General features: G+C 47.9%; 1 protein-coding gene across 1 annotated transcript in view; it reads right to left on the bottom strand.

The window, feature by feature from the left end:
• Positions 1–12,500, bottom strand: part of LOC308175351 (glucocorticoid receptor-like) — a gene marked incomplete at its 5' end in the record, with an annotated part of 60,695 nt that overhangs the window by 30,426 nt on the left and 17,769 nt on the right. Inside the window, 1 exon segment of the mRNA XM_080551030.1 lies at positions 1,424–1,587. Within this exon segment, the coding sequence (XP_080407156.1) occupies positions 1,424–1,587 (164 nt within the window).

Genomic DNA, 12,500 nt, shown 5'->3' with positions numbered 1-12,500 from the left:
CTTTAAAATGCTAACCTGCTATTTACACACAACGACCACTAGTTGGCCGCTTGTAAATTAGCCTGTTTCCTACACAGAAAAACTGCTAAATAGCTTCATACTAGCTTATCCTGATGTGATATTGAAAATGTAAGGATACTGGGGTGGTAGAACGCACATATCTAGGAAAGGTCATGAAAAAGGAGGGTCTGAAATCTGATTGAGTGGAAAGATATAACACTTTTTTTTTACTCACAGGGGTCAAATCCTTAGTTAGGGTCTAACCCTAACCCTAACCCCTCATGGCTGATTAAGTGTTAAAAATCAGGATGTAAAAAAAAAAATATAATAACAAATGTTTTATCTTTCTTTCTTCTTCTATCACGACGACTGCCAATGGCCCCGGGCTCTTCCTGCTACGACTGGTGGATTGATGATTCACTTGCTTAGTCAGATGTAGCGATCGTAAGTCGCTTTGGAATAGACCTGCTAAATGCCAAAAATATAAATTTAAAAAATGTAAATGGATGTACTTGTTAGTCGGTGGCATTCTGAGGAAACTAGCCTACCTTCTGGTTGAGACACTCGACACACACACAGGCGGATGTGAATTCTACCGTTTCTCACTTTATCTCACTTTCAAATTCAAACCTTCAAATTTCTCCTGGTCTCACGTCTGTCTTGTGACGACTGTGGCTTGACTTATCTTGCCTTGTTTGTCTCTGTGCTGCCATGTCAAAGGAACCGAAGCCTAAGAACTTTACTCTCTTACACTTGTGTAATGTGACAATAAAGAATGAACTCTTGAACTAAATCTAAAATATCTAAGTTAGGATCTTTTCGGCGAAATTACTCGAGAGATTAAAAAAAAGGAAAAAAGAAGAAGATTGTGGAAGCGTTATAAACGACTTCCCTCCTCAGCAGCAGATAGTGGTAGATAAGGCTGCACCACCGGTAGTCAGGCTCACCGGATTTCACAAGATGAAAGATTGCAAAGAAAAGGACGTACGCAACTGTGAGGCTTAGCCTGCGAATCTCTGCAACTACTGCAACTCTCCACTGCAACTCTCTACTACTACCACCATAGTGATCCGCAACGCCCCCACCCTGGATTCAACTCAAATCAACCCTCAAAACCCACGTGTTCACCAAGGCCTTTGGTCCCTAGTCACTGTTTCTGTTTTGTTTGTTTTCTGTTTTGTCTGTCTGACCATTTCCTGTAGAACTGTAAAGTAAAACGTCCTTGGGTTTTATGAAAGGCGCTATAGAAATCTGAGTTATTATGATTACTGTCATCATTACTGCAACTCACGACTGACAAAAGGCTCACTTCCAGGACCAACAACGTGCAAGGGGACAGAAGCAGGGTTCGAATGGTGATGTGTGTATGTATGTGTGTGTGTGTGTGTGTGTGTGTGTGTGTGTGTGTGTGTGTGTGACTGACCTTCCACAGCTCTCTTGAAGAACACCTTGCAGCTGCCGCAGGTGAGCACGCCGTAGTGGCAGCCTGAGGCCTCGTCGGAGCAGACCAGGCAGATCTTGGGGTTCGGCCCGCCGGGCTTGGTGCCCTGGGAGGACATGGAGCTGCTGGAGCCCCCGGGGCTGGAGCTGCAACACAACAACATCACAGGTCAACAACAACAACAACAACACACTGGTCAACATCACAACAACATCACAGGTCAACAACAACAACACACTGGTCAACATCACAACAACATCACAGGTCAACAACACAACAACAACAACAACAACAACCACACTGGTCAACAACACAACGACAACAACAACAACACTGGTCAACAACACAACAACAACACTGGTCGTCAACAACAACAACAACAACAACACAGGTCAACAACACAACAACAACAATATCGCCTTATTCCAAAGCACTTGACAATGGCCTCTCATTCACCCATTCACACACACACACCAATGGCAGCAAGCTACCATGCAAGGCGCCGGCCGGCTCATTGGGAGCAATTTGGCGTTCAGTGTCTTGCCCAAGGACACCTCTACACATGGCCAGCCGGGCTTCGAACCCGCCGATTTACCGACCTTGCGATCATTAGACACCGGCTCTACCTCGTACGCCACAGCCGCCCAAAATACATCATCCTATTGGCCGCCTCCTCCAGGATTGCCGCCTCCTATTGGCCGCCTCCTCCACAGTGTCCAGGGTGACACAGAGGGCAGAACCAGCTTTCCTAAATCAGCTTGTTCAGCCTCTTGGTGTCACCTTCCCTGATGCTGCTTCCAAGAAACAGACGGCTCACAGCCATTGGCTTTAATTCTCTCTGCCGTTGCGTTTTCCGTCAGAGCCCTGCAGCTGTGGAACTCCCTACCTGAGGCACTTACAGAGGGGGAAATAAGTATTTGATCCCTTGCCGATTTTGTAAGTTTGCCCACTGACAAAGAAAGGATAGTAGGTCTTAATAGTAGGTTTATTTTAACAGCGAGAGACAGAATATCAACAAAAACATTCCTGAAAAACACATTATATAAAAGCTATACGTTGATTTGCATTTACAAAATCCCCAGGGGATCAAATACTTATTTCCCCCACTGTAGGTTAGCAAACTCAGTGTGTTCTTTTAAATCCGTTCTCATAACATACTTTTACAGGATGGCTTTTTTTTTTGGGCTTTCATGGTTTAAAACAGACACAACATACTGCATCCCTCACTCATGGGCTACGATGCTAATGCACATCGTTAGCTGTTAGAGCAATCTGGATGGATCAGTGACAGAACCAGGGTCCTCCCTAAAGCTGCTATGGAACTCCTTACCTGACTCCCTACCTGAGGTAACTTAGCTTAGCATACTCAGTGCCTTCTTTTAAATCCATTCTCATAACGTACTTTTACAGGACGGCTTTTTTTATAGTAACTCTGTTGTTTGTCAAGTTTCTATTCCTCTCTTATCGTTTTTATTTCACATTGTTTTATCAGGTCTTATGTCCTGTGTTTTCATTATGTTATTGTTGTTTTCATCTTGACTGTGTGTACTGTCTATTTTATCTTGATCTATAAAGCACTTTGTAACTGTGTTCTGAACAGTGCCATACAAATAAAGTTTATTATTATTATTTATCATTATTACTGCATCAGTCCCCTCCCTCCCCACAGCCCTTGCACACGTGACCCCTCTGCAGCCCAGCAGGTATAGCATGGCGTTAATAACGCTTAGGGTTGTGGGTTCAATTCCCACTGGGACCATATACAATACATACATGCTGAAAAACATATGCATTCCCTGCCCTCCCTGCAATGTACGTTGCCTTGGATTCAAGCCTCAGCGAAACCGGCCTACATTATATCACCACACGTTGTTGACTCAGTGTCACGCCTTGCCACGGTGTGATTGGCTGAAATCAAATAATAGCAAATACTTTCTCCCTGTTAATCCCCTCCCACTAAAGGCCAGGTTTGAGCTGTTGTTCCTCCAGGCTTGTATGTGTGCAACAGGCTAGGGGAGGGGGGGGGGATATAGGGTTAACACAGGGGAGGGGGGGGATAGAGGGTTAACACAGGGGAGGGGGGGGATATAGGGTTAACACGGGGGAGGGGGGGGATATAGGGTTAACACAGGGGGGAGGGGGGGATATAGGGTTAACACAGGGGAGGGAGTGCAGCCTTCGCTAACCGCCCCCACGCCCCTGAGTCAGACAAGAGAGCTATTTAACTGGTTTGTCACTGTAGACCACAGAGCATGTGAGGAGGAATCTCACAGCATTAGGGAGATAAGCCCTTCCCACCCTAGTTTGCTCTGGCAGCACAATAGACGAGGCTTAAGGCCTTACGTAAGAGGGGTGGCCTCGCTGGCTAACATCTGGGTTATATAGGCTTGGCTAGGCTAACGCTAGGCCTGGAGTATGGGCTCTTAGACTATGGTGTTATATAGGCTAGGCTAGGCCTGGAGTATGGTGTTATATTATAGGCTAGGCTAGGCTAACGCTAGGCCTGGAGCATGGTATATAACACAGGCTAGGCTAACGCTAGTGCATGACATTTACATTAGGCCTGAGACAGGCGGCTCCTCTGGGGCCTCAGCAGGATGACCTACATTCAGGAGGAGGGCAGGGGGGGAGGGGAGGAGGGCAGGGGAGGGGAGGGGAGGGGAGGAGGGCAGGGGAGGGGAGGAGGGCAGGGGAGGGGAGGGGAGGAGGGCAGGGGAGGGGAGGAGGGCAGGGGGGGGGGAGGGGAGGAGGGCAGGGGGGGGGGAGGGGAGGAGGGCAGGGCAGGGGAGGGGAGGGGAGGAGGGCAGGGGAGGGGGAGGGGAAGGGAGGGAGGGGGGGGAGGAGGAGGAGGGCAGGGGAGGGGAGGAGGGCAGGGGCCACGATGGTCGCTGGAAAGGCGACACTTGTTTATGGAAGTCTGCAGGGCAGGCACACACACACACACACACACACACAGGCTGGACACTGGCAGCCAGCCAGGCCATTCACCTCAGCCAGAGAGGCTGGTGGAGGGAGAAATCGGAGGACGGGGGGTGCTCATTGTATATGTAACGCAACAAACATAGCCAGTAGCTTTACACACCAATCGCCTGGACTAGAGGACTACCAGCCTACTACAGTGTGACCTCTCGTAAGGCTGATTCTGTGTACTGTGTAACTGTGAGAATTTCCTTTAAAAAATCACTTAGACAAGAGTTGGCCTCTATGACACACACACACAAACACACACACGCCTCTAACACACCTCTCTGAGGGAGAGTGGTGTCGACCTCTGTCCTCAGTCATACAGGGGGGGGGGAGTCACCCGAGTCACTTTCCCGTGAAATTATGACGAGGAAAGAACCGAAAGCGAGACGCTGTGAACTGACCACCAGGGGGCGTTCGTCTTGGACGTCCCCACCTTCGCAGGGCCTTACCCCTGCACCCAGTCAGTCTCTGGCTCTCTCTCTCTCTCTCTGGCTCTCTCTCTCTCTCTCTCTCTCTCTGGCTCTCTCTCTGGCTCTCTCTCTGGCTCTCTCTGTTTCTCTCTCTCTGGCTCTATCTGTCTCTCTCTCTCTGTCTCTCCCTCCCTCCCTCCCTCTCTCTCTCTCTCTGGCTTTCAGCCATGCAGCGTCAAGCGTCATTAGGAAGGCCCCCACATAGGAAGGACCAGAGAGCAATGAACACACACACACACACACACACACACACACAGTACCCACACCACTAAGCGAAGACACACAAATCAACAACATCACTGTACAGGCGCAAACAAAACACACCCACTCTCACGAACACACTCCCGACCCACGCACACACGTACTACACACACACTCTCACAAACACACACTCGCATGCACTATTAAATGCAACACAGCACAAAATGCATGAATAACCACAACAGCATGAACAGGCCCTGAAGTACGCTGCAGTTCAACGACCTGGCTTAAATCTACTTCCTCCTACACTGGTCTCACACCGCAGCTGAGTCTACACTGTTACTGGTCTCATACTGTTACTAGTGTTGTTCCGATACCGATACTAGTATCGGCATGGCCACCGATACGCACAAAAATGCTGGTATCGGTATCGGCGAGTACTTTACAAAAACGTAATTATTTTTATTATTTTTATTTTATTTTTTTTACTTAAGTTTTACAAAAACTTTACGGGCCGGTTTCACAGACAAGGCTTAAGCCTAGTCCTAGACTAAAAAACATCTTCAATGGAGATTTTACATTGAAAGTGTGATTTAGTCCAGGACTAGGCTTAAGCCTTGTCTCTGAAACCGGCCCAATGAGTTTTACAAAGGTTTTGAGCAGTGCCAGACTAAGTGTTAGCAATAATTTTACATCGAGGTGAGTATGCGGCTCAAAAAACATGTTTTTTTGTTTTGTTTTTTCAAACGCCGTGGTATCGGATCGGTACTCGGTATCGGCAAGTACTGCACGGTCAGGTATCGGGATCAAAAAATGGTATCGGAACAACACTAACTGTTACTGGTCTCACACTGTTACTGTTACTGGTCTCACACTGTTACTGTTACTGGTCTCATACTGTTACTGGTCTCACACTGTTACTGGTCTCACACTGTTACTGGTCTCACACTGTTACTGTTACTGGTCTCACACTGTTACTGGTCTCACACTGTTACTGGTCTCACACTGTTACTGGTCTCACACTGTTACTGGTCTCACACTGTTACTGTTACTGGTCTCACACTGTTACTGGTCTCACACTGTTACTGGTCTCACACTGTTACTGGTCTCACACTGTTACTGGTCTCACACTGTTACTGGTCTCACACTGTTACTGGTCTCACACTGTTACTGGTCTCACACTGTTACTGGTCTCACACTGTTACTGGTCTCACACTGTTACTGTTACTGGTCTCACACTGTTACTGGTCTCACACTGTTACTGGTCTCACACTGTTACTGGTCTCACACTGTTACTGGTCTCACACTGTTACTGGTCTCACACTGTTACTGGTCTCACTCTGTTACTGGTCTCACACTGTTACTGGTCTCACACTGTTACTGTTACTGGTCTCACACTGTTACTGGTCTCACACTGTTACTGGTCTCACACTGTTACTGGTCTCACACTGTTACTGGTCTCACACTGTTACTGTTCTCATACTGTTACTGGTCTCACACTGTTACTGGTCTCACACTGTTACTGGTCTCACACTGTTACTGGTCTCACACTGTTACTGGTCTCACACTGTTACTGGTCTCACACTGTTACTGGTCTCACACTGTTACTGGTCTCTCACTGTTACTGGTCTCACACTGTTACTGGTCTCTCACTGTTACTGGTCTCACACTGTTACTGGTCTCACACTGTTACTGGTCTCACACTGTTACTGGTCTCACACTGTTACTGGTCTCACACTGTTACTGGTCTCACACTGTTACTGGTCTCACACTGTTACTGTTACTGGTCTCACACTGTTACTGGTCTCACACTGTTACTGGTCTCACACTGTTACTGGTCTCTCACTGTTACTGGTCTCTCACTGTTACTGTTACTGGTCTCACACTGTTACTGGTCTCACACTGTTACTGGTCTCACACTGTTACTGGTCTCACACTGTTACTGGTCTCACACTGTTACTGGTCTCACACTGTTACTGGTCTCACACTGTTACTGGTCTCACACTGTTACTGGTCTCACACTGTTACTGGTCTCACACTGTTACTGGTCTCACACTGTTACTGTTACTGGTCTCACACTGTTACTGGTCTCACACTGTTACTGGTCTCACACTGTTACTGGTCTCTCACTGTTACTGGTCTCTCACTGTTACTGTTACTGGTCTCACACTGTTACTGGTCTCATACTGTTACTGGTCTCTGTTACTGGTCTCACACTGTTACTGGTCTCACACTGTTACTGGTCTCACACTGTTACTGGTCTCACACTGTTACTGGTCTCACACTGTTACTGGTCTCACACTGTTACTGGTCTCACACTGTTACTGGTCTCACACTGTTACTGGTCTCTGTTACTGGTCTCACACTGTTACTGGTCTCACACTGTTACTGGTCTCACACTGTTACTGGTCTCACACTGTTACTGGTCTCACACTGTTACTGGTCTCTGTTACTGGTCTCACACTGTTACTGGTCTCACACTGTTACTGGTCTCACACTGTTACTGGTCTCACACTGTTACTGGTCTCATACTGTTACTGGTCTCACTCTGTTACTGGTCTCACACTGTTACTGGTCTCACACTGTTACTGGTGTCATACTGTTACTGGTCTCACACTGTTACTGGTCTCACACTGTTACTGGTCTCACACTGTTACTGGTCTCACACTGTTACTGGTCTCACACTGTTACTGGTCTCACACTGTTACTGGTCTCACACTGTTACTGGTCTCACACTGTTACTGGTCTCACACTGTTACTGGTCTCACACTGTTACTGGTCTCACACTGTTACTGGTCTCACACTGTTACTGGTCTCACACTGTTACTGGTCTCACACTGTTACTGGTCTCTTAACTCTCTCTAAACACTTCAAGGCAAAACCAAACTACATAATTTAGTAACGACATGAGTAAGTATCTTCGATCGCATAAACGACATCACATCCGTCGTTTATTAAAAAAAAAAAAAAAACGAGAGGGAAAGTCAAAAGTGCTTGTGATGTTCCCCAGTGAAGTCAGCGTTTTAGCTGAGGGGGGGAGGGGGCGGGGGGGGGGGGGGGTTTGGCGGGATATTGACGTGAGTCAGGCTGTGATGATGAAAACAGGCGCTGCTCTGGTCAAACACCCTGAGGAGGGAGAACCTCTGGTACTGTGGCACGCTGGGCCCTGGCTTCCTATGTACAGTGTTATAGACACAGACACAGACACAGACACACAGACACACACAGACACACACAGACACACACAGACACACACAGACACACACAGACGACACAAGTCCACCAATGCTTCCACCATTTTCTCACTACTCTGTTTAAAAACTCAGATAGCCCGAGATAGCCCAACTCGTCAAGTCTTTTAAAGCCAAGCCGCCATTACAGGAAACAGTTTGATATGAGCCTCAATCTGCCGATTCAATTTGCTGGTGGTAAACAAGGGAGAGATACATCCACTATCTCCTCAACCAGCAGGGAGCTTGGAGAGAAGAAAAAACACACCAAAAAAACAGTTGATCAAGTTGTCTTACAGAATTCTCACGAGTGATAAGATCAATCACTTCACAGTTCAACACCAGAGATCAAAGCCACTGTTGAGTCACGTCAAACAGCCTACTGTCGTCCTGAAGGTGAAACAGAAGGGAAATGAGGCCAGTAGGCTATTAGGTCAGATCCCTCTCTCTGACAGAACACTGTGTCCTCGGAGGACTGGTGTGTCACAACACACACACACACACACACACACACACACACACACACACACACACACACACACGCACGCACGCACACACACACACACACACACACACACACACACACACACACACACACAGGGAGACACACACACATACATACACACACACACACACACACATAGGGAGACACACACACACACAGGAGGGAGACACACACACACACACACACACACACACACACACACACAGGGAGACGCACACACACACACACACACACACACACACACAGGGAGACACACACGTGTGGCTGTTCTGACGGGGCCTAACATCACATATCTGTTGTTCTGACGGGTCCTAGTAACACCACATAGTATCTGGCTGTTCTACAGGTCCTAGTAACACCACATATCTTTTTCCCACCATGACTGACAGACAGATGACAGATGGTTCACTCGCTGAGACAAATGTGTTGCTGTAAGTCACTTTGGATTTGGCTGAATGCCACAAATGTCAATGTAAGCCCCCCCCTCCCCCCCCCTCCCATATCTATTTTAACATGTAGCCTATATTTCTTGTGAAGCTGTCCGTATTGTGGTATGTAAAACATGCTATATAAACGTGCTATATAAACGTGGTATATAAACATGGTTTATAAATATGCTATATAAACTTGCTATACGAAACATGCTATATAAACTTGCTTAAGGAACATGCTATATGAACATGCTATATTAACATGCTATATGAAACATGCTATATAAACGTACAAAATGGTCTTGGAACAAAATACATATCAGATCTACTCCCACCATCTATTCCTGCAAGGTCCCTCGGGTCAGCTGAGACTAATCAGCTAATCATTCCAAGACAGAAAACAAAACACGGTGCAGCAGCTTTCAGTCACGCTGCTGCATGCTCCTGGAACAAACTCCCTGAAGACATCAAACAGGCCCAAACCCTTAAAATATTTAAATCTAAAAGCTAAACAGAAACACTTCCATCAGATCATCTTTTTTCCATTAACTATTGTCTTATTAAATGTTTTATCTATTTACTTCTTATATTTGCTTTCATTCATTGTAATTTGTATTTTCTTAATATGCTCCTCTTGCTGTATTTTTAAATAATGCATGTAAAGCACTTTGAATTGCCCCTGTAGTATGAAATGTGCTATACAAATAAACTTGCCTTGCCTTGCTATATAAACGTGCTATATGTAGGTGCTATATAAACATGCTATAGGAACCATGCTATATAAACATTATCTGAACAGTTTGACTTGATTAATGAACGTGTTGACAGATGACGGTTGACCGCCCCCCCCCCCCCCCCCCCCCCCCCGGGCCTACACCACGTTTAGCTCCTTGTTAAGGAGCGCGCGCACACACACACACACACACACACACACACACCTGGAGAGTCAACGCATCCACCTGAGGTACACACACACCTCCCTCCAGCTACCAGCCCCTCCCTCCCTCCCTCCCCCCCTCTCTTCCTCCCTCCCTCCCTCCCTCTCCAGCAGGGTTATATAATATTCATATTAGCAGTTGCAGCGGCTGGCCTTCCTACACAGCCTCCCAGCCAATCACAGGCCAGGATGAGCGGCGGAGAATAAAGGAGGTCAGGCAAATCATGGGATTATACGACTCATCTACCCAGAGACAGCCAACACACACACACACACACACACACACACACACACACACACACAGATAGACACACACACATACACACACACACACACACACACACACACACACACAGACAGATAGACACACGCACACATATACACACACACACACACACACACACACAGACAGATAGACACACGCACACACACACACAGACACACACACACACACACACAGACAGACAGACAGATGCGCGCACACACACACACACACAGACAGACAGACACACACTTACACACAGACAGACAGACAGACAGACAGACACACACACACACACACACACACACACACACACACACACACACACACACACACACACACACACACACACACACCATAATGCGTTGGCCTGTGAGCTGAAGGGAGGACCCTGTGTTAAGAGCGGTCCTTGTTACAGCATCATGTGATGCGTGAAGCTACTCTGGTCCGAGAGGCGACGCTGACACACTGCTCACTGTTATTGGACAGCCGTTGAGTGTGTGTGTGTGTGTGTGTGTGTGTGTGTGTGTGTGGGGTTAACATGAGTCACTGGGGGAGAGGAGAGTCGAAACAAAACCCAGTTCAGGATATGAATACCAATGTAAAGGAAAACACTTCCACCCAACTTCCTCTATTTATACCCAGGGTTAAGGAGTTTCTGTGTGTGTGGGCGTGTGTGTGTGGGTGTGTGTGGGTGTGTGTGCGCGCCCATGCACGTGTGTCTGTCTGTCTATATCTATCCCATGCTCGGGTGTCTGTCTGTCTGTCCATCTGTCTGTCTATCTATCTATCTATCTTTCTTTTCCCTTTCTCTCTCTCTCAAACCAATAAACAGTGATTAACCAAGCATCCATTACACGTTTTCTTCTCATTACTCAGTATTTCCACTGACGCTGCCAATGACGGAGCCTTTCACTCAGCAGCGGCAACAACAACAGAAATAGCCCTCCTCCAGCACCCCCTCCACCCCCCTTCCCTGGCCTCTCACCAGGGGGTAAAATGGTACCATTTTACCAACGTCCTCAAATAGAGCTGCAACAAAATGCGAGGATGCTGCTGCACAGCGGGGACCGGACCAGCCGCATCTCAGGACTGTCACAGTCTGCTGCTGCTGCTGCTGCTGCACGTGGAGCCTCTCGCAGGCCTGCAGTCTTAGAGTCTTAGAGAAGGACGTACTGCGCTGGTGGGTTACACACCCAGCGGCTCACACTTACTCTGACAAGTTACAAAGTGAGTCGGGAGAGAGAGAGAAAGAGGGAGGAGAGAAGAAAGGAGGGGAGGGGAGCTGCGGAGAGGACAGGCAAGGAGCTTGGTAGGTTGAGAGGTCGTAGCAAGGAGGTAGCTAGGTAGGTAGTGAGGTAGTAGCTAGGATGTAGCTATGTAGCTAGGTGAGGTAGGGAGGTAGCTAGGTAGTGAGGAGGTAGTGAGGTAGCAGCAAGGAGGTAGCTATGTAGCTAGGTGAGGTAGGGAGGTAGCTAGGTAGCAGTGAGGCAGGGAGGTAGCTAGGTAGTGAGGTAATGAGGTAGCAGCAAGGAGGTATCTAGGTAGCTAGTTAGGTATGCTGTGAAGTGTCCGTTCGTCTGCAGCGACAGAGGAGGAGAGGAGACGTCCTCGGCGCGGGGAGGATGGAGCCTCGCTCTGCTCCAGATTGCATTAGGTCCTGACACTTGTTCAGGGCTAAAGCAGATGGATGTGTGGGGCTCCAGAGCCCAAAGAGCCATTTCCCTGTTGGCCTGATGTGATTACCTCTCACTTAGCACATTAGAGGTCCAGCCACGGCCCCTGGACCCCTGCGGCGGGAGACAGGAAACCCCACAGGCCAGAGGAGGCAGACTCCGGGTCCTCGGCCGTCCTCTCAACCGCCTGATGTAAAAAAGGACGTTGTCAAAACGACTAACGTCCACACCGCTAGAGACCGCAATCGTGTTGTCTTTTTTTTGTTTTTTCGATTAAGAAGAGTTGCCGTTTACCACATGAAAAGGCACTGTAGGCTAGTACTTAAGACGGGAAAGAAATCTCTCTCTCTCCCTCCCTCCCTCTCTCTCTCTCTCTCTCT

This window comes from Nansenia antarctica (assembly GCF_963989245.1).
Source record: "Nansenia antarctica genome assembly, contig: SCAFFOLD_209, whole genome shotgun sequence".
NCBI classification, from domain to species: domain Eukaryota; kingdom Metazoa; phylum Chordata; class Actinopteri; order Argentiniformes; family Microstomatidae; genus Nansenia; species Nansenia antarctica.
This window is presented reverse-complemented; position numbering and strand designations above follow the sequence as displayed.